The sequence below is a fragment of the Pan troglodytes genome, chromosome 5 (assembly GCF_028858775.2).
Source record: "Pan troglodytes isolate AG18354 chromosome 5, NHGRI_mPanTro3-v2.0_pri, whole genome shotgun sequence".
Classification (NCBI taxonomy): Eukaryota; Metazoa; Chordata; class Mammalia; order Primates; family Hominidae; genus Pan; species Pan troglodytes.
In genome coordinates this window covers 21,465,580-21,488,259 of record NC_072403.2, presented here as the reverse complement: position 1 = coordinate 21,488,259, position 22,680 = coordinate 21,465,580, and the positions used below count along the sequence as shown (strand labels likewise).

Below are 22,680 nucleotides of genomic sequence, written 5' to 3'. Positions count from 1 at the left end.
CCTGCCCTGCACATCTGTGTGCATTTATTTTCTTCATAGTTGCCATGACTCTTCTTGGGGTCTTGTCCTTTGGTATAAATGTTACAGTTTCAAGTTTGTTGACGAACCTTGTCTACGGTTTGAGCGGAATTGCAGTAAGTTTCTGCACGGAGACACACTGGACCTCTTAGTGGTATTGGATCTTTCTGCAAGTGCACGTGTCTCATGCATTCCTGAGTGTTGAGTAGAACTTGCCTCCAATGCTGTTACCAGTGACTACTCTATTTGAAGAGTTACCTATTCTTTTTTTCTGATAGTTACAGAGATTTACTATTTCTCGTTAATTTTGGCAAGTTTTCCATGGAATTGTCTTTAGTTGCCAGATATGTCAGCATAACGTTGTCCATGGTGTGTGTCTCCCCCTTAGCTGTGTTCCTGGTTAGGCTTGCTTTTGCATGTTTAAAATTGTTCATGTGCCTTTTATTCCTTTCATCTCTATTTACGATGAGTCTTACCCAGAACATAACCATTTTTAAGCTTTTTTCCCCTAAAGAACCAGCTTCTTTGTTCTTTCTACTGTTTCATTAACTTCTCTTCAGTTTCGCTTTCTTTGGGCGATTGTTTTTTTCTAACCCAAGTTGAATATTCAGGCTTGATTTTCAGCGTTCCTCTCTAGTAAGGCATTCAAAGCTATGGATTTCTTGCAGGGGTACCATTTTAGCTGAATCCTACAAATTTTGACATTCATAATTTCTGGGTAAATTTTATCATTAGCATTTCATATTTGATTTGTGAACTGTTTATAAATGTTTTTTAAAAATAATTAGATGTGTGAAAGTTTTCCTAGCGATTACCAATTTCTAACTAAATTTCATTGTGATTGGAGAATGGGATTTCGATTTCTCTTACTAACTTTGGGACTGCTGATGTCAGTCATCAAATAGGTATAGTGACATGCCCCCAAGATTATGGATATTATGTTTTCATTGTCATTCTGCCATATTTTTACTTTAAAAACGTAACCAAAAATAGAAGTTTTAGATTATCTTCCTGGTGAATTGAACCATTTAAAAGTCATTAAGTACTACTCTTTATCCCAGTATTACTTTTGTTTCCCATTAAAATCTATTTTGATATTAATATAGCTGTATCAGCTTTCTTCTTATTTGTTTCCTCATTATATCTTTTCATTTTTTAAGAAACATTTGCATGTTTCTGTGTCTCCATATTTGTCTCCTGTAAACAGAAGGTAGCTAGATTTTATTTTAGTTCAGTTGTATAATCTCTTAACTGACAAGTTTGGCTCATTGACGTTTCCTGTGATCACTGACACACCCATTACCATCTTATTTGTTGCTACAGAATTTTCCTGAAAGCTTTTCCTATGCTTCTTAGTCCAGTTTTTTCTCTCCTTTTTTAAGTTATACTCCTGCCCTTTTCAAGAAGATGGCACAGACAAACTTTCAAAACTGAAGTCAGAAGCCACGATCTAAAAGACAGGACTTGGCGAAAGGCTTCCGTGGGTCAGAAGGGAAACCCTCAGAAGCGTGCCCCAAAAAAGAACAAGCCTGACCAGCATGCCTTCAAATTCCCCTGACCACTCAGCCTTGAAGATCCAGCCCAGCGAACTGCTGTCCCTGTGCGGCTGGGCTCAACCCCTGGCCAAGTCCGAGGCAGAGCAGGCTGGCTCAGTTGGCGAGGATGATGCTGCCAAGCATGGGACCATCTAAACCATAACACTTTTCCCCAACTAAAAATAGGAATTACTCTTACCTCTCATTCAAGTGCTGAACTTTAGTGATTTTCTGAGCCTGAAGATAATGAGACTCACTTTCCTCCCAGATGAAGCCGCAATCTCATGTCGCTGTGGCTCTAAGCACCCTCCTCTCCACCCCCGTGTCTTTGTTCAGGAGGGTAATTTGGCCTTGGTGACTCCTCGTTATGACTGTTCCATTCCAGGTTTTACATTAACTCACACACTCACACGTCTCTTTGCTTAACATGCTTTCTTGCACTCAGCCCTTCCTTCACTATGCCTCTAGCGAGAGCAGGCTCATAATGACGTGTTTCTTCTTGGTCTCTGCTTTTCTCCTGGATCTTAAACGATACCTAATGTTACACCATTTTAGAGATGACATTTCTCTCTCCTCTTTGAACTTACTCCACAGTCTTCTGGCTTTTATTATTGTTGTTCATAAGTTGCCTGTCATCCTAATTATTTCCTTCTCTTTCTTAGCCTGCCCTCTCTCTCTGGCTGCCTTTTAGAGAGCCTTTGTCTTTTGATGTTCTTCAATTTCAAAGCAATTGGTGTAGGTGAGGATTGCTTTGATCTCGCTTGGAATGTTTTGTTTTTTAAATCTGGGTCCTGAGGTCTTTCATCGATTCAGGAAAATCATCAGCTTCTTTGAATAGAGTTATCTCCCCTTCTTGGCTTTGGGGAAATGTGACCAGATGCTACGCTTCTGCATCTTTCGTACCTTTTACGCTCTCTTGTATTTCCTTTCTTTGTTCTTCTATGCTGCATTATGGCAGATTTACTCATCCTGCCTTCTAGTTTATTAATTTTCTGTTGGGCTGTGACTGTGCCCCGAGTTTGAGATTTCAGTCTCTTCTACCTAGTCATTATTTGGCTTTCAAATGTCTGTCCTTATTTTTGACACCTTGTTTTTGACTTCACCTTTCCTGTGACCGTGGTGTATGAACAGCCATCTCGTATTCTTCAGCGAGGATGATGTTTGTTTCTGCTGCCCTTCACTCGGAGTGGCTCATTTCATGTGTGTTACAAATGCCAGATTGGGTTGGGATTGACTTTGTATAAACCAAGGTTAAGGGAGAGTCCTTCCAGAAATAATTTGCATTTGCTTCTGCCAGGCATTCCCCATGGCTAGGATAACTTATGTGGCTTGTGGTTTTCTGGACCATAGAGGTCGTTTGCCTATGAGTAAAGACCTGTGGGGCATCCCGTGCTCAGTGCCCGGGCAGAGGCCAACTAGGCATGTGCTGTTTCATGGGGTCACCGTCTGCTGGCGGGCTGGGTTTTGTTTTCTCCTAGTCTGTGCTTCCACTGCAGGGAGCTCTTACAGCTTACAGATGGTCAAACCCCTTCTGCCGTTAGGCCCGAGAAATGTTCCAAGGCCAGTGGAAACTCCACTTGCAATTAGAGGAGTGTGCCTGCCGGGAAGGTTCAGGGCAACTGTAGGCAGGAAGCAGAGCTGTGGCTGGCAGGGAGGAAGGTCGCTAACTGTTGCTGCAGGAATGTTGGCCTCTTTGAGACAGGCTGAGCGTCCTACTCCAAACAGCCGGGACTCACTTAATGCAGAGATTAGTCTTCAGCGTCCCAAAGGGCTGGGGATGAACAGATTAAGGAAAGTGTAAAAGGTAATAATAGTTGCCAAGGGTGATTTAGGATGCATTTAAAGTGCCAGACTGGCATATGTCATCTACTAATACGTTGCTTCAAATTCCATTTTGAAGGAAGCTTAGGAAATGCAATGTAGTTAGCCTAATGCCAATGGAAGTTCACCTTTTAAAGTTATATTAAAGACAGCGTGTCCTTTCTCGTGTTGATCTATCCGCAGAGCCCATAGGCAGCATGTCATCCATGGAAGTGAACGTGGACATGCTGGAGCAGATGGACCTGATGGACATATCTGACCAGGAGGCCCTGGACGTCTTCCTGAACTCTGGAGGAGAAGAGAACACTGTGCTGTCCCCCGCCTTAGGTAGGGTTGACAAACTTGCATTAGCTGAATCGGGGCAGTATCGATGCCACTCCCCTCCAAAGGGGAGACGTGAGAACCATCTGCCAGTCACTTACGCATAAACCCCCAAGCTCACAGCCAGCTCCTGGCTCCCTAACCCCACGGTTCCACACGGCTGTGTGGCAGCTACAACAGTGGTGTGGTTCCGTCATGAATTCTTCTCAAAGATTTGACATGCTCCACTCCGGTAACTTTGGTGAGTTGAGAGCTTTCTTGTTTGTTTTCCCTCCTTTACCACCCAGAAGTCCATTTGAGTCTGCTCCTTGTGGTTAAGGACTGGCGGCGTTTGCAGGGAGGTGCGGGCTCTCCTGCGGGGCTCACGGGAAACTCTTCCCTCTTCGTGCGACAGGCATTTAGGGGCGTGCCTGCCATGGGCAAAGCCATGGTGTGTGTTCAGCTCTTGGCCTGTGTTGTAAACTTAGTTGCACTTCAGTTCCTTTCATCCCTTCACAAAATTTTGTTTCACATTCATGCAGCAAATATGGACTGAGGTGCCAGACCTGTACCTGGGCTTGGAGCATTTCAAATTTCAGACCAGTTCTTCTGGCTGGGTCAAGGCAAAGCTCAGTCATCCCAGCAGCACCTCAGCCATCCCTAGAAGGTTCTACCATTACCACGGTTTCAGCTTCCTCTAAACTTCTCACCCACTTCTCCTGGCAATCTGTCAGAATGGTGTCATCCTGGAGAAGAGAAGGGGCTTGGGTGCATTTGCCCTCATCCTGAGAAGGCCAGAATAACTGGAGACCAGAGTGAACCCTCACCCAGAGTCAAGGAAAGATTTAGAAACAGTGACACCTGCATATAGAATTTTGATTCCTTGAAGAGCCTATTTAGTTCCATAAACTTGGAGAACTGCTGAAAGGCCAGTAATTCCGACTTTCTCAGCAGTGGTGTCTCTGAATTACTGCAAAGGGTAAAAAAAAAAAAAAGAAATCTAGATTATCAAGGTTACAAGGACTGCTCCTCAAAGATATGCAGCACTTGCCTTTGGGCCTCTATTACACGCATATTACAGCCTTAGGAGCGCTTGATCTGTGTCACAGGTGGCTGACTCCTTAGGGGACAGAAGGGTCACCGCAGGGCCTGAGGCTGCCTCTGGCATCACTCAGCTCAGTGTCTTCCAGGGCAGTTCCCAAGTTCTGCAGGCCCCAGGTGCCTGGAACAAAAACCACACACCCCTTTCGTGACGGGCACATTCCACAGCTGTTGGCGGCAATTCTGATTCCAGTATTTTTATGACAGGGCTTTTTCTTCCCTACGTTATTTTGCAGGGCCTGAATCCAGTACCTGTCAGAATGAGATTACCCTCCAGGTTCCAAATCCCTCAGAATTAAGAGCCAAGCCACCTTCTTCTTCCTCCACCTGCACCGACTCGGCCACCCAGGACATCAGTGAGGGTGGGGAGTCCCCCGTTGTTCAGTCTGATGAGGAGGAAGTTCAGGTGGACACTGCCCTGGCCACATCACACACTGACAGAGAGGCCACTCCGGATGGTGGTGAGGACAGCGACTCTTAAATTGGGACATAGGCGTTGTCTGGCCACACTGGAATCCAGTTTTGGCTGTATGCGGAATTCCACCTGGAAAGCCAGGTTGTTTTATAGAGGTTCTTGATTTTTACATAATTGCCAATAATGTGTGAGAAACTTAAAGAACAGCTAACAATAAAGTGTGAGGACGGTAAACTGAGAGCGCACAGAGCTAGTTTGTACACAAAGGCTTCTAAATACACGTCCTTAAGGCCACTGTAACTCAGGGTTCCTTAGAGTGAAGGGACGTGCAGGTCATTGAGGGCCACCCCGGGAGGCTGCATGTGGGCAGGGCCTGGGCCAGGTGGTGGAGGCTCCACAGGGCTGAGTTCTGCATGAGGCAGGGAATGACCTACCGTTTCACAGGTGGAAAATGCCACTTCCTGTAGAAGAGTTGACTGTAGCCAAACCACTCTGGCAAAGCTTGGGGTTTTCCTTTGATCATTACAGAAGTAAGTATCATTAGTCCAGTAGCCAGCCAGTCCAACCCCTACTTTTTCACACCCCTGGGCCCAAAAGAACAGAAACAAGCCCAAAGCAATCCTCCATTCTTTATGAAAAGAAACTGGTCCCCTGGAGATGTGTTCCTGCCATCACTCCTCCAGCCCAATGAGAGGGGACAGACTCCCTGCCGGGATGAGGGGTCTGTCTGTCTGCAGCCATAACACCCTGAATGCACCCAGTGTCGTCTCATCATGAAAGCAAGCTCAGCATGGGGGCGCAGCTCAATGGGAAATGAGGGGGACGGCCGCAGGCCACATGGAAACCATTAGGTTAGGCTGAAGGGGACCCAGTGGCAGGTGGGAGCAGGACTGTGGTGTGGGGGGGGGCTCTGCTCCCTGGCTGGGGTGACTCCTCGGCCCGTGGATGAGAAAAGAAAGAGCTCATTCCGTTCAGTCATCTTCCACAAGACAGACAAATGTCCAAAAAACTTTGTTTTTATTATTAAACCTTGTAGTACAAACCTGAAAAGTAAACAAAAAACTCGCAATAAACCACATGAAGTCTCCCTCCCAAGGGAGGGGTGCAGAGCAGCGCTAATAAATTAAATGTCAAACTGTAAGCCATAGGCAGAAGTTTACTGTCAAAAAGAGGGAAAGTACACAGCAAGGCCATAGAAACCGGACAACCACATTGGAAAACACTTGACTGTTTCTGTAATTGTTAAATATTCCAAAACAGTTCAGTCTTCTGCAACAACAACCAACAAAGTGGATCATAGGACGTTCCTGGCAGTCACCACTGGCAAGCTCAGTGCAATATGGGTAGCTACGGGATTGATGAATCCAATTATGAAACAAAGAACAGCTTGTGAAAACAGTTTCCCTTTTTTATTCCACACATACTGTACACACAACCGGAGAAGGGCAACAGCTACTCCATTATTATTTTTTTGTTGTTGTTCAGTGATGTAAGCAGCACTTATAAATGTTACAAGAAAAACCCTGTAAGCATCCAATCCAACCGATGAAGAAACTGAAATGTAAGGCTTTTCTTCATCTTGTCTTCTCACCCCCCTCCCCACCCCCCACCGAGAAAAAGGCTCAAGTATTTAAAACAATTTACAGGCATATGTACAAAAGGGATGGGATTTTTTTTTCTTTTTTCCTTTTTGTTACAACATGAAGAGAAAAAATAGACAAGATGAACGCAAATGCATTTTCACATTCAAAAATAACTGCAGGCCTCCTAGTGGCTCTCTACATGATCATAAATGAAACAAATTTTAAAAGAAAGATTAATGCTGACTTGTGAAGGTGTCAAACAAGAAGCGGTGAGATGGAGATGGAATGTTAGAAAGATTGCACGTCGATGACAAAGAAGCACTTACGGCTTCCATCACTTTTTTTCCTTTTTTTTTTTTTTTTTTATCTTAAGGATGCTATTGAAGGGTTTTTTGATAAAGTAGCCAACAGCACCAAAAAATAACAGAATGGATTTCCTAATGAAATCAGGCACAGGTCTCCCTCATGTGACCCCTCCAAGACAGGCAGTCTTTTCCGTCTTCCTCGCTCGCTTTTCTTCTTTCCTGGAACAGATGCATAGTGATGTGCTGGTGGAGAGCCCACTCGCTCCCGTCTCCTCGTTCCACCTATGGTTAGGAAACAACGTCGGCCTTCAGCTGCCACAACCGCCCAGAGAAACAAAACGGGGGTGCCCCGGCTTCCCAGATCACAAGCTCATCTGGCACACGGCAGAAGACGACAGCCAAAGCAAAGCCATTTCAAGTTTCGTGTGTGTGTGTGTGCGCGTGTGTGTCTCCTATCCCTTCTAAAAAATCTGCTCACATGACTGATGGTTTTTAAATTTGTTCTCCAAACTTCACCCTCTTCAAAAATGGGTTAAAAAGCCTTTTTCCCCCCAACAGTTACAAAAAAAAAAAAAAAATCAAAACAAAAAAAAAAGGCTTTTGTCAGCCATGGGGCAATACAAATTAATACAGCCCCTCCGGGGTTTTTAAAACAGTGACTATACGGCAGTTTCCAAAATCTGACTGCAGTATCTAGGTTTTCTAAGTACAAAAAAAAGTTCAACAGTTTAATGCTAAAACAAAATTAGTTCTCTAAAACCAGAAGAAAATCTTCTTTAGAGCTAGTGCAAAGACAGCTTGAATCCTACAGCAAGTACTCCAAACTAGAATATAATAATTACAAAAAAATATATATAAATCGACCACGGGCGTTGGCATCTTCATGATGAGCTCGAAGCACTTTTGGATGAACTGGAGGCTGACAGACGGGAGGGGGGCACGTCCACTGTCGCTCTCTTGCGGGGACCTCTTTTTGGTGTGGGTTTACTGAGACAGTTCTCAATGCTGCCATTTTTACCAGACACTTTGCCGCAGATCTGATTGACCAGACTGATAATCTGTTCCTGTTTGGGGGTGAAAGGAAGACACAGTTAACATACCGTATTAACAAGAGCTCTGTCCCTGAGAGCCATGCAGGGGCAAGTTTAGGGCAGAGAGCAGCGGTCCCCTTCACCACACCAACCAACAGCTTTTAAAATAACCCCCGAGAGGCTCAGATGCAGTGAGTCTCCCTTTCCCAGCTCCTCCTGATGCCACATAGCAGGCATGGCCGTTTCATCCTCATCAACACCCTGGTCCACCATGCTTTGCCTGCTCATAAGGGCAGGGCTGGCAGGGGAGCCCAGAGCACTGCCTCCACCACTGAGCACTCAGCAAAGAGACCCAGGGGCTTTGTTACATCCTGGTTGGTGACACAAATACCCAAGCTACTTGACTCACTTTAGCTACCAGCCACTGAACCTGGCCATGCAAGTAAATGCAAACACTTCTCAACCTATACATATCCTTGTAATTCACTCAAGAGAATCATTTATCTGTCGGCACCAAAAACTGTGTGTGTAACTTTCACACAGTACATCCTATAATCATCTCATTTTTAAAAACAACATGGGGAGGAGTAGCAAACGTGCATCTTATGAGCATCTCTCTGGGCCACGGGTGGCTGGGAACCATGCTGAGCCTGGCAGGAGAGGAAGCCAGCCATGGAATGGAACATCTGAGGGCCTGATCTCTAGTCCTCTGAAAAGCCCTCAAGATGAGGGTGAGAAAGTGACAGCTGGCTCCCATCACAAGTTAAAGGTGCCTTCGGAAGGCAGGGCAGTCCGCACGTATCTGTAATAACACCATAGTCAACGGCTGCTTGAGGTACTGATGATAAACACTGATAAAGGATAAGTGGATGAGCTGCCATAAAACCCATTTAGGCGGCTACTGCTACCTTACCATAAGGACAAGTGAGGAGGAGCGGCAGTGTGCGGTTACAGGAGGGCACCGTTCCCTCCCCTGCGTGCAGCTCGACAGGTGGGCAGCACCTGCCCCAGACCAGTGCTCTCACATTAGGCTCGGCGGCAGGCGGCCCAACACCCTGCTCAGCCAGCCTGCAAGGGCCAGAGACACAAATGGCTCCAAACTCCCCAGAGAGCTTCACCATCCATGAGAACCCAAGCCATGAATTCAGGGATTTGCAATCTAGGTGCACCCCCCACCCCAGCAAGGGTGGGTGTTTAAAGCAGACTGTCCCGGGTCAGCAGGCCCAGACATGGGTGATTTGTGTACTGGGCACACTGGGAGGTTGAGAAGATTTTGCAGTGGTCTCTGTTTACAAGGTAGAAATTTCCTATTTAAAAGAATGGGCCAGGTGTGGTGGCTCACGCCTGTAATCCCAGCACTTTGGGAGGCTGAAGCAAGCTGATCACCTGAGGTCAGGAGTTTGAGACCAGCCTGACCAACATGGTAAAACCCTGTCTCTACTAAAAAGAAAAATTAGCCAGGTGCGTAGTGGCGGGCACCTGTAATCCCAGCTACTCCAGAAGCTGAAGCAGGAGAATCGCTGGAACCCAGGAGGCGCAGGTTGCAGTGGGCCGAGATCATGCCACTGCACTCCAGCCTAGCGACAGAGCGAGACTCCGTCTTAAAAACAAAAAAATGCACAGCTCAACAGGGGACAGAGGCACAGACATGCTTACTGAACTACTCAGCCGCTACAGAGTATGCAGTTTCCAAATACCTTTGCTCCTAATTCATCAAAACCAACCATTAGGTCTCAGACAGCCCCTGAATGCCATTCTTTTCCCAGGATCTGGTCACGTCACACATCCGACTACAGAAACAGGCTGCTGGTGAGAGGCACAAGCCACGATTCACAGAGCGCTTTCCAGGCAGCCAGAGGAAGCCTCCCCGTGCCGCCGCCTGCACCCCCACAAGGTGCCAGAGCCATGCTCGTGCTCAGCCGCAAAGGCTTTGTTATTTGCAACTGTGCCTGGACATTTGCTGCTAAGGTGAAGGAGGGACAGCAGGTGCTTACTGCCTCCACCCAGCATGCTCTTTGAAACAAAACAGATGCAAAGAGTTCTTCTTCCAGCTCTCCGATCGTTTAGCTCAAGGCTTATCCAGTGAGACCCACCACTTGGCCCCACTGCCTGGGCCCCCAGACACACCAGGCCCCTCACAGTCATACCCGCAGCACCCACCCCACTCAGTGGCCTCAAATGTGCAATGACCACAATGTGGCGACCTTCCTCGTAACCAGCCTCATCAGAGTCTGTGGGAAGCACACGTGGGGAAGGCGGGCAGAGCAGGGGAGAGGCACTGCTGCCAGGAGTTCCGCCACTCAGAGCGGCCCCCAGCTGCACAGGCTGTGTGTTGTTATGACCCCCCTCTCCAGAAGAGCGTGGCACCTGCAGGAAGGCACCGGGATTTCACATCATGGGGCCCGTCCTGCCCCAGTGTCCGCAGACACTTCCAGCTCTCTCAGCCTGAAGGGGCTGGCATCAAGTTAGTGCAGATTGGAGAGGCCACTGCCAACCATCCCACTGTGCCTGGGACAGGTCACAAAAAAGGGTCTGGGTCTAAACCACAGTGGTGCAGCCCTTGGGAAAGCCAGGGGGTGCTGCAGGAAGAGCCTCAGCCCTGTTAAGAGCCCATTGCTCAAATCCAAATGCCCGTGCAGGAACCCCGCTTCCCCTGGGATCCTAACATGGGGCCTGAATGGGTTTAGGGCCTAAGAACAGGGCACCTCAGGCCTGCAGAGCCCTGACTACCCGCCAGGCACAGAACTGCCAGGCCGGAGTGCCTACATCCAGCCGGGAGCACGGAAGGCGCCACGGCCGCCCTGCCCTACCCCGCGGACAGGGACTGACCTCATCGTAGCGGTACATCAACTTCAGCCCTCGGCAGGACTTCTGTTTCTCCACGTGGCGCAGAGCACACTCCAGACAGAACACGACGTTTTCGTTCTCTTGTACCACCTGCAAGCAAGAGCAGGACACCCGAAGGTCAGGAGGCAGCTCCACAGCGCCCTGGGAGGGTAAGGTAGGAGCACGCCCGGCCGGGCAGCCACCACACCCACTGCCCGCGCCAGAGCAGCCCCAGCACCCACCACCCGGGCCAAGGGCTTTGAGGACTGGAAATGCTGGAAATGGACTAAAACGAAAACTGACCAAACACCTGGAACATGGTCTTCAACTAGGAAGGTGAGTAACTGACCACCTCTGAGTTAGACCTGGGGGTGGCCCTCAAGTCCCCTCCAGATTTCTGCTGGAGTTTCCTGGGAGAGGTTCAGTCACCACCAGGCTGGTAAAGACAGTGAGGGGTGCGTATTTCTCAACTCTTGAGTTCTGAGGGCTCCTGAGATCCTGTGTTTGAAACCACCCTAGTGCTGGAATAGACGTGGAACATGGAGGACTCCAACTTAGGCGGCCACCCGGGGAACGCACCCTTGACTTTCCAGCAGCAAAACAGGTTCTCATGGTGGTCCATGAGTGGCTCACAGTCAACAGAGCAAGCGGCGTCCAACGACCCCATGCAAACTCCCCCAAAACCCTCAACATCACAGATTCCTGACTGCTGTGACGCCGATGAGCTCACCCACCAGCCCCGGCCCCCTTGGGCGGGCTGTCCACAAAGCCCACAGCTGTCCCACCAGTGGACGCCCTGCTGCCTGAGGCCACAGGAGAGTGCTGGGACAGAGACCCTCACTGGGGGCCTGTCTAGGGTTGAGAGGGGCCGGATGAAAGGAAACAGCCACCTGGCTTCTGCCGGAGGGCTCCCATACTTCACGCTGACTCCAAGTCCTATTCTAATTCTGAGTTTGAAAATAAGGAAAAATTCAGTCTTAACACTCAAGAGGAGAAGAGTCATCATAGGCCTTTCTCAGAAAGCTTGAGGGGAAGGACTTGTTTTCGTCTGCGGTGTTTCTAAGCAAGGAACAGAGAACACGTAGGAGTGTGGGAATGCGACCTACTGACAGAAACAAAACCTTGGAGAGACACGGGGCCAAGGACAGGAAGAACAGGAAACACATCAAATTTAAATTCACAAATGTATTAGTAATCCAAGCAATGCAAACTGTCAACGTATAAGTCAAACCCCAATTTTTGCCTATGGATTTATAACGGGTTTTTTTTTTTTTTGAGATGGAGTCTCGCACTGTCACCTGGGCTGGAGTGCGATGGCGCGATCTCGGCTCACCGCAACCTCCACCTCCCGAGTAGCTGGGACTACAGGCGCTCACCATCATGCACGGCTAATTTTTTCTATTTTTAGTAGAGATGGTGTTTCACCATGTTGGCCAGGCTGTGATTGGCCCGCCTCAGCCTCCCAAAGTACTGGGATTACAAGCATAAGCCACCGTGCCTGGTTTTTTTTTTTTTTTTTTTTTTTTTTTTTTTAAAGAGACAGGTTGTCACTCTGTCACCCAGGCTGGAGTACAGTGGTGCGATCATGGCTCACTGTAGCCTTGAACTTCTGGGCTCAAGTGACACCCCCGCCACCACACCCAGTTAATTTTTTGTATTTTTTGTAGAGATTAGTCTCCCTCTGTCACCCAGGCTGGTCTCACACTCCTGGCCTCGAGTGATCTGCCCACCGTTGCCTCCCGAAGCACTGGGATTGGCCTACCATGCCCGGCCTCACAATACATTCTTCTTAAAATAACTTTCAGGCTGACAGGAAATGCCAGGTGACAACTCTGAAGTTTCTGAAGGATGGCTTGAAAATGAGGTCACCTGGTGCCACCTCACAGGGACAGACCAGCTTCACCCCCAGGTGTAACTACCATACAGCCCTCAGTGCGTGGAAATGAATAGCGTGTTCCAGCAAGAGGATGGATAGCTGGGCGCAGTGGCCCATGCCTATAATCTTGGGGCTCTGGGAGGCTGAAGTAGGCAGCCTATGGGTAACAGCAAAACCCCATCTCTACCACACACACAAAAAAAGTTAACCAGGCGTGGTGGTACATCTGCTGTCCCAGCTACTCAGGAGGCTGAGGTGGGAGGATGACCAGGAGGTTGAGGCTACAGTGAGACAGGATCACAGCACGCATTCCATCCTAGGCAACAGAGACAGGATCACAGCACGCATTCCATCCTAGGCAACAGAGCAAGACTGTCTCAAACAAACAAACAAAAAAAAGAAGAGAGAGAGAGCACACCAAGCTATGCAGCTTTTATCAGTGATGTTTATAAGATACTTTGAAGATCTGGGAAAATGCTTATCATCATTTTCTTTTAAGAACCAAATGGCTCTAGGTAATACATTTTGAGAAGTCTGGGGGAAAAAACCAGACAGAAGGAAATCTACAGGACAGGAGGTAGGGCAGTCACGGACTGCATTTGTCCCCCATCAAATGCAAACGTTGAACCTCCAGGATCTCAGCTGTGACTGCAGTTGGGGGTAGGGCCTCTAAAGAGGTAAATCAGCCCAAATGAGGCCATGAGGGTGGGCCTATCTGATACAATGTGATTTGCGTCCTTAGGTAAGGAGGAGATGAGGACACACCGAGTTTTTAGCTCTTTCAAATGTTACAAAGCCCTGATCTGACGATCTGACTCATCCGGGAGAGGCTGTGTCCTCCCTCTTCTACAGGGCACGCCAGGACTCGGGGTGAGACGGCATGACACAGTCACACTGGGAGGCCAAGGAGAGTCGACCCGGGTCTCAGTCCTGGCCCACCATGGACAAGCAGAGGGATGCAGAGGCACTGGCCTCTCAGCGAGTGTGCAGCCGAAGGGGGCACCTGTGGGACACAGGCACCACACAGCATATGGGGTGGGCACCTCCTAAGCTAGGCTTCTGTACTGGAGATGTGAGGCACTGTGGAAAGGGACGAGGCCCGGGGAGGCAGGTCAGGCCCTTCGGGCGTGCTCTCTGTTCCAGGCTAAGGTGTGTAGTGCTGTGGAGCCATGTGCAGTGCCAGCTGGGCGTCCCTACCCAGAGTGTGTCAGGGCAGCTGCCTGGTGAGAGGTCAAGGGGAGACTGGAAGAAGCATGGCGAGGGCCACAGCCATCCAGTCGCCATGGAAGGGCTTTTCTGAGCCCACCTCTGGCCTGGAACAGGGGTGAGCAGGGGGAGGAGGTGTTTGGTATTAACCCCAAAGCTGAGGCAGGCAGGTGGGCACGAGGAAGCCAGCAGGGCACAGTCGAGAAGGCAAGAGGAATGCAGCCTGCTGTGGCCTGGAGTGGCTGTGCCAGAAAAGCATCTCTGATCCCAGATGGGACAGGGGGAACATCAGCTTTCACCAAGGATAGATTCTGAAGTCCTCGGGGGCTGAGGCAGATCATGTAGCTGAGCAGAACCAGGAAGCCAAGAACAGAGCCAAAGGGCAGAGGCCATGGGCCCAGGTGCACCAGGCACAGGCCACAGGGAATGGCAGACGCTGCCCAGTACTGGAAACCCGCCCCTCACCGCCTCAAAAAGAATGGGTAAGAGCAGAGTGCGTGGGGGCTGGAGTGACAAAGTAGGGCGGAGAGGGAGGCCACCTGCTCCCCAGGGAGGAAGGAGGCACTGCAGGACCGAGGGAGGGCCACGCGTGGGCAGAACAGAGGGACAGCCTCTGTGTGGCCTGGTCACTGTGGGTGAGGCAGCCACCTCCGGCGGCCAGAAGCTCCGCCGAGGTCCCACAGCCGGCTCCAGAGATGGGAGCACAGCAGGTCTCCCGGGCAGAGAGCGCCCTCCCTCTTCTGGGGGCAACCCCGGAGCTCTCAGGCCAAGCACTACATGCGAGGGCGCCGGCAGGGCCAGGTGGGCTCACCATGGACAGGTAGCACAGGTGCTGGCAGATCTGACACCTCCTCTCTGACGTCTCCAACTGCAGCCACTTTCGAGGCTTTTTCTTCCCGTCCGCCACCGTGCTGCTGCCGTCGTGGCTGCCATAGCGTGCGGAGGAGTGGAGGCCAGCCTCGAACAGCTGCCTGCGCTGCCGCAGCTCTGTATCCCTGCCAGACACGGGAGACGGCCCGCACCTTTAGTGACGGCCTGCCGTGCTCACCAGCAGAGGGGACACACGCACCCCACACCGGCCTCCCTCCAGACACACCCTCCTGTCAGGAAGTGAGGCCTGCTCGGGGGGTGAGCCCCCGAAGGGCAGCCGGGTCCAGCTCTCTGGCGTGGGCTCTGGGGGTCTGTTACCTGAGCTCATCCAGGAGGGCTGAGATGGTACTGAGAGTGGGGCCGTTTTCTTTTTTTGCTTCTGCTTGTGCAATCTGGTAGAGTAACTTCTCCATGGAGAATGGCTTAGCTATATGGCGACGCTTCATTTCCTGAAAGAGGAGTCACATCCCTTTAGGGTGGATTTTCATTACTAGGCAGCTGTCAAGGTTCTTCTTGGTGGAGGGGGCAGGCAGGCTGCCTGAATTTCTAAATCTTGAATTGCATTTAGATTAAAAACTCTTCAAAACTTTGCCTCCCTGTGAGAAAGGCACCACATACCAGGAAAAGTCATAGCACTTCGCCGCTACCCAGAGGCAGCTGCCACTCCCTCACGACGGGTGGAGCTTCTCTGTCCATTCTAAGCAATTACCTTGAGCATCTTCAGCAGTTTTCCAATACTGGAGGGGTCTGTCAGTAACGGTCTGATCAAAACTCTTTGTGATACAAACAAATCCCTAACAACTTTTCATTCCTAGAAGACCTTTCAACCACCTCTTAAGAATTTCAAAGACATATTCCAAAAGGAACTACTGACAAATAGACACGCACACGCAGGGATGCTTCTGTGTGCGCTCACGCACGGCACTCACAGGGATGCGGGGGCAGCAAGCGGGAGGAGGCCGGCTCTGCTCACCTTGGCGGTCTCAAAGCCCATACTTGTCCACTGGGTGGTAGCAAAGTGCACGGTTTCAGACACGCTGTACCCACAGCACACTTTGGACACAAAGGATCCCGGGAAGCAGACGACAAACTGGCCACTCTGCTGCACGGTCCTGTGCACCTTGATCCCCTCTTTGCACAGCACCTCCGGGGAGATCTGGGGAGACAGGGCCAGGCTGAGGCACCCCTCCCTGTGCGCAGGGACACCTGCAGTCTTCAGGTGACATATGCGCACCCTAAGAGGCCTGCTCTCAAGGAGATAAGATTGTTTTATGTGGAAAATAAAAAGACGTCATTCATAACACAAGAAGGAGCTTCTAAACTGCACTGGTCCAAGAGTGATAACAGGTTCATGCACAGCTGAGGACATGATGACCACACAGGCCCCTCTGTCCCCACCTGGCAATGCCAGGGCTGGAAACGGGACAAGGTTACACAACCAGGAGGCTGCCGGGCTCATCTCCAGAGCCAAGTAGGCCACAGGCCCACAGGTTGGGCTTACAATGGAGTCCCCCGTCCATCTCTTCTCTAAGATGGACAGGCGGGACCGGCAGGGTCAGCAGAGGCCAGAGAAGCTGGTCAGAACTCAGCTCAAAGCAGCACTTCCCAAGAACTCACCAGCCCCATGACTTCCTGAAAACAGGTGAAGAAGCCTTTGTGCTCATTCCTCTCACATGCCCAGAAGGTAGGAGCGGCGGGCACAAGAAATCCCAGGGCCCACAGCAGCCCACAACACAAACAAGCCCCAGAACAGATGCAAAGGCCATGCAAAACCCCAGCGCCCTGTGCAATCTGATGGAAGGTCAGTTTGGCTTTTGTGTCAGAGGACCTTTCCCTTTGCACCCTGGGGATTTGTTTTGCTGTGTCCTCATTGCCTTTGAAAGGCGGGTTCATGGGAAACCATGTTCAAGTGCCTAGGAGGTCCTACAGCTCCTGCTGGAGGCGGCGGCTGAGTGGACGCACCATGACGTTGCTTTCCAGCATCTGCAGCCCTGGGGTGCCATTGGCTTGCAGCAGGGTGTGGACCACGTCTTCCAGCTTGTTCTCCTCCTCAGCAGGAATGCAATACCTGGGTCATTGAGAGACACAAGAGACAAGCAGAGACTTGACAAGGGCCTCCTGCATGTACTGGGCCACCCCCGTCACCCTCAGGGACCCGAGAACACATGGGAGAGGCTCTGCTCCACGCCGGCAGGGATGGCGCACTGGCCTGGCTGGGTGCCTGGTCACCGCTGGCTCCCATTTCCCATGGCAGCAGTGCCACGTCCACCTAGCACACAGCCAAACCGCAGTGCATCCGCATTGCGAGATGCTCATCTTTTATGGAGATCTGACCCACCTGGTGAGCCAAAAAGCCTTGAAACCACAAACAGATGTTCACAAACCCCTAGAAATCAGAACCAGACACACTGCGGCCTCCACAAACCTCTTCTGAGGCTCCAGCACTGCACCCTCCTTCTGTTAACAGAGGCCACTGCAGGAGCAGCACCTGATAATGTCCTCACAAGGAATACGTGGCTCCCTCGGCCCTCCAGACAGGAACAGTAAACCCTGCCCTCTACAAATGCACAGAGAGTTGGGGAAGGAGCCAGGCTCATGCACATGTGCCACCTCAAGGCCAACTCCTTGGCAGGTGCTGTGGTGAAGTGGGGGTCAGGGGATAGCTAGGGGCCCCCAGCTCTGCTCCCCACTGGAGAGTTTTATGTGTTAGGACCCAGCCTACCCGGCATCAGGCACATACAGCAAGACACACAGGAGGATCAAGGGCTCATAGGCCTCTGTCAGAGGGTGGCCTGGGGAAGTGGTGGCTCACAGACCCTCCAGGGTATAACCATGGCAGGGGTCCTCAAGTGTAAGGAAAGGTGGGAGGTACAGGTAGAAAGTAACCTACACGGCCTCCTCACGGCAATCACAGGGAGGGGAGGAGGTTTTGCCCATGTCCTTGGAGCCCACCAGGGCCACACTTCCACTCACAACGTGTGACGCCCCTGGTGTCAGGCTCACAGCATGAATGAGGGGGATGTGAGGGGAGGCCCCCCGCAAGGCAGGGGTGCAGGGATGGCTGCCCTGCCCCTGGGTGTCTCAGGCTGTCTGAGGGGCTCCTCCCCAGGCAAGAGGAGGACATCAGTGTGGAGAGGGGCCTGACAGGTCTTCAGGATGCTAAGCCAGTGAAGCCATCAACCACCATTAAACACAGATGTGGGCCAGCAGCTCAGGGCAACACCGCCAGCCCCTCCCCACAGCCCCGCCCCCCAGGTCCAGGCGGGCAGCAACTCTGCAGCCCCTATGTGTCTGTGATGAAAGCATTTCTGAGGCCAAATCCTGGTTTCAGTTGCTCAGTGAAGGAAGTATTTTTTTTTAATGCTCATGTTATTTTCAATGCCAACATAGTCTGTTACTGATTGGTAATTTAAATACAGGGTTTCTAACCTAAATCACATGTTTTCAGAAAAACTACACACCATCATGTTCTCTGATCCTATCCCTGCCTTTTCTTTCTCTCCTGTCAATGAGGTTCCAGGAGTGAGTCTTCAAAAAGCCCACACAGGGTATCACATTTTGCTATCTGTGACTCAACGTCAAGCCATAAGCAAACCCACAAGGAAGAAACTCGGGCCTGAGGTCACTGGCCTGGGGATGACCCCAGAACACAGGCCATGCCACAGCCAGTGTAACTCCTCCACAGGAAATGGCCACGCTCTTCTTCCGGAGGCAAAGGCACCTCTCAGAATAGTCCTGGCTGTCCCCTCCCCAGCTGGTGGCCTGGCCCGGCTAAGCCCCAAGGCTCCTGTCAGTCCCCGCTCCACAGGCAACAGCCTGGGCTTCCCAGGCCCATCACTCTGGACCCACTGCAGGACACCATGATCACCGTCCACGGCACACAGACCCATGTGGGAAGGGAGGGCTCCCTCATGTCCACAGCACCACTCACCAGAAAAGCCAAAATGAGGAGGCTGCAGCCGACCCTGGCTCCAAAGAGGGAGAACACGAGTCCTAAGACTTTGTTTATTTTAATAAAGAATGTTTAATCACCCCATTAGGGCAATAAACACAGTCAGCATGGCATGAACGGCATGCCGGTAAACGATCAGACGACCAGACATCTGATTATTTGTAGTCATTTCCCATCTGCCGCCGTAAACAAAGACACCAAAGAGTCCAGCCTCGATCAGGGATGGGTGCAGTGAGAGTCAGGATTACAGGCAGGGACCCAGCCTCGATCAGGGATGGGTGCAGTGAGAGTCAGGATTACAGGCGGGGACCCAGCCTCGATCAGGGATGGGTGCAGTGAGAGTCAGATTACAGGCGGGGACCCAGAACACCTCGCCAGGCAACAGACTCCACAGGGTACATAACGCGCATGTCTCCACACGGCAGGAACGAGATTCCCAAGTCAACTCTACTCCCCACAGCCACCGACAGATGAGGAAACACTGGCTCTACAGAGAGGCTGAAAATAACCAATCATGAAATACCACGGTTTATATTCAGTTAATAGAGGGCTGATGACACGGTCACTACTACTGGTTAACTTTGTGTGGCACTTTTACTACTGTTCCTTAACCCTAAGGTGAAAATAACTCTTGGAAATCCACAAGAAAAAGTGACTAATCCATAACAAAACAAAACGAAACAAAACAAAACAAAAACAGACGTAAGTAGGTAATTCTTAAGGGAACTTAAGGAACTAAGGGGAACTTAAATGGCCACTAAGCATATGAAAAGATTTGCTCATCATCAGACAGTGTTACAACATTCTCCAGCACCCCAACTCTTCCAACAGAGGTAGGTGATCCCAGGCCCAGGCTTCGGCAGGGAACGCAGGACAGGCCTGAACACAGAGAAGCAAGTTCTCAAGCACGTGGAACCACCTGGACAAGAGGTTACCCGCAGGCCCCACTTCATGTGGTAATAGTAGTTTCTGCAGTCCCTCCCTTCCCGCCCGGGGCCGGTACTCACCAAATGCAGTCAGCACCAGTGTGTAAGTAGTCAATGTATGGAAGGTGATTTTGGTCTCGAGACCAGCATGAGGTAGAAAAGACCATGCCAATATTTAGCCAGGGAATAGTCACTCCTAAAACAGAAAGAGTGAAAAGGGCATTTTTAAAAGCTAGGCAACAAGGTCTCAAAGGAACAGTAAGTAAAAATCTCTTTCTTCTGCTAAAACAAGAAGGAAAAGAAATGGGACTCAAAGCCAGACAAAAGACAGTGAGCAGAAGGTACCTACTCTTTCCTGCTTGCTCTACAGAAGTGGGAGAATATGAACACCGCTTCAAAACATCAGGAGCACGCCGGCCTCATGAGGGAGGTGGCCGCAGGAACCTGACCTGGTGAGGAATGCCGAGGAACCGGCCGCCCACGGGCCGAAGCCCCCAAGCCTCAAGGCTGAGGACCAGAGGCGCCAAACCGAAAAACCCCCATCAGGGCCAGAGGCAGAAAGCAAGAAAGCCCCTTTGTTGGTAAGGCCTCTGAGCAGGGTGAGTAGGGCACAGGGCTCCTTGGCTCAGCTCAGAAATGAGTCAGGTTCCAGGACCTGGACAGGTTCCTAGCCACTTTCGCCAAGGCCTGGGCCTTCACATTCATGGTGACCACAACCTCCATGACCCCTTGGCTTTCCCTGAAGTTTGCAAAGCATCCATCCATCCCTTACGAGCCTACTGACCATCCTGAGAATTCATGATTTCAAGCCTGCAGTAGCCTTAAGGAATTGTGACTTCAGCTTTGAAAGCAGCAATTTCAAGGTTCAAAGTTGGCCCCTAAGCTTCTCCCAGCTCCGGACTCTGCCATGCAGTTCACCTTTCCACCTTTTCTACTGACTTCACCAATCATTATGTTACTCCTTTCTTTTCTAAAAATCAATTTTCACTGTAAATTGATGTCCTGTAAGCCTGAAGACGCCATCCCTCCCCGGCAGTGCTTAGAAGAGATTTCCCAGCCCTGGTTCTCAGCAAGTAGGACTCATGGACACAGCTGCCACAGGCAGGCGGCCACAGTCAGGCTTACCAGGCACAGCACCGAGGTGACGCAGGATGGACCCTGTGTTATTGGGGAGGACGGTGAGGTTCCATCCATGCCTGCAAAGGGGAAGATGAGGGACGTTACAAACTGGCGGGGAAAGGATGCAGTCACATCCAAGAACCTGGAAGAGAGAATCCCAGGTTACCTCGAAAAGGGTTCTGATTTTCCTACTGGGAATCCGCTGCCGTGAGTGTTGGTGTCCACCTTGCCGCAGTGCACTGCCACATGGCAGTCCTTCTCTTCCACTAGCCTCCAGTACTCTTGCTGCAGGGAACAGGAAAGGGCTGGTCAGCACCCCTAAGGTGCAGCCACAGAGCACAGTTCAACCCAACAAAACTGGGACACGAATGCCTGGTGCACACACCCCTCAGAACAGACGCTCTCTTTGCAGAGTGTCTCCAGCAGGACGCTAATGCAGAAAGCAATGACAGGTCACCTCCAGGCATATCCTCAGAATGCCAGAAAGCAGGGTCTCACCCATGTTATGCAGTGTTATTCCCAACAGCCAAAAGGTGAAGCCACCAAAGTATCCCATCCACAGATGGATGAACAAAATCTACTCCGTCCATACCATGGCCTATTACTCAACTTGTAAAAGGATGTCAGTTCTGACACATGCTACAACATAGATGAACCTGGAGGACATTATGCTAAGCACGGTAACCGCCAATTATAAAAAGCTTCCGAAGTGACTTTTAATATGTCCCATCTAAACAAATATGGGGGCAAAGAATGGGTCAGAACATGCTTTGACTACAGGCAAGCAGCGGTGCCCAGGCTCCCTTGAGACAAGCCTCCCCACGCAGTCACCTTCCACTTTGTTCTCAGTGATCACTCCAGAAGCACTAAGTCCTCTTCCCTCGTCTCACAAGCCTTGGTAAAGCTGGAACCACATTTAGGGAAGAAGCCTAACTCATAAGCCCCCAGCATCATAGGGTCCAGTTAAGCTCCACAAAGCGCTACTAGCAACACCAAAACCACTCTCCTCAACGCTGTGTGACTTCCACAAAGAGGGGGCCGACCTGGCGGAGTCAAGCTCCACAAATCAAGAACGAATTCCACATTAAATGACTGGATTCCCTCAACAGACTCCCTGAGTGCCCAAGCCTGCCGCGTATTTGCTGAAACTGAGGGCAACCAGCGTCTGGTGCGCCCGTAAAGACATGGGAAGGGAAGCAAGGGACTGCTCCCAGGTGGTGGCCAACTCCAGGGGCTGTCCACCAGCCTTTTTTGGAATACAGAGCACAAGAAGCTAGGCAATCCAGGCCTGAAGTTTAAATTCTAGCAAATCTCCCCTTTGTGTTTAAATATTTACACAACTGCTAGAGCAAAATCCAGACTTTCAGAGGGAATTAATTCCTGAATAAGAGGCTGTAAAATGAGCTAAGTTTTCTTGCGCATCATGGATAATAAACTTCTGCACCTCTGGGGAGATGCCCACAGGACACGTGTTGTTTGGCAATAAAGGCCTCTTCCCAGGTCCAACGCTCAGCCCCAGAAAGCCAAGTGTCCTCCGCCTGACATCTCTACCACAAACGCAACGTGCACTCTGGAAGCAGCTGCGGAAGCCACACGTGTCCTAGACCACGGTTCAGCTGACATCGTGGCTGGTGGTGGGTGAGGCAGTGGCGGCTGCAGCACGGTAATCATGACCACAGGCCGGGTGTCAGGCCACTGCGTGGCATTCAACAGCCGCACCCAGGGTACACAGTGTAGGCAGCCCCTGCACGTAAGCAGAGACCTAGGTCCTAAGACGATGAAAATGGCGCGAAAGG

At 50.6% G+C, this 22,680-nt stretch overlaps 2 protein-coding genes across 13 annotated transcripts in view; one reads left to right on the top strand and one right to left on the bottom strand.

Moving 5' to 3' along the window:
* DTNBP1 (dystrobrevin binding protein 1) overlaps nt 1-5,424 on the top strand; it is a 143,122-nt gene extending 137,698 nt beyond the window's left edge. For all 4 annotated transcript variants that reach the window (XM_016954939.3, XM_016954940.3, XM_001169961.7 and 1 more), the window contains 2 exons: nt 3,558-3,701; nt 5,012-5,424. In XM_016954939.3, coding sequence (XP_016810428.2) covers nt 3,558-3,701; nt 5,012-5,256 — 389 coding nt within the window. In that variant the 3' untranslated portion in view covers nt 5,257-5,424. The remainder of the gene's footprint in view (nt 1-3,557; nt 3,702-5,011) is intronic.
* Nucleotides 5,425-6,190: 766 nt separating this feature from the next.
* The window catches only part of JARID2 (jumonji and AT-rich interaction domain containing 2), a 275,051-nt gene continuing 258,561 nt past the window's right edge, over nt 6,191-22,680 (bottom strand). For all 9 annotated transcript variants that reach the window (XM_063812119.1, XM_001169890.6, XM_063812121.1 and 6 more), the window contains 9 exons: nt 21,051-21,169; nt 20,891-20,961; nt 19,847-19,961; nt 16,850-16,955; nt 15,861-16,043; nt 15,206-15,336; nt 14,829-15,012; nt 10,939-11,046; nt 6,191-8,142 (listed from right to left, as the gene is read on the bottom strand). In XM_063812119.1, the coding sequence (XP_063668189.1) occupies nt 7,960-8,142; nt 10,939-11,046; nt 14,829-15,012; nt 15,206-15,336; nt 15,861-16,043; nt 16,850-16,955; nt 19,847-19,961; nt 20,891-20,961; nt 21,051-21,169 (1,200 nt within the window). In that variant the 3' untranslated portion in view covers nt 6,191-7,959. The remainder of the gene's footprint in view (nt 8,143-10,938; nt 11,047-14,828; nt 15,013-15,205; nt 15,337-15,860; nt 16,044-16,849; nt 16,956-19,846; nt 19,962-20,890; nt 20,962-21,050; nt 21,170-22,680) is intronic.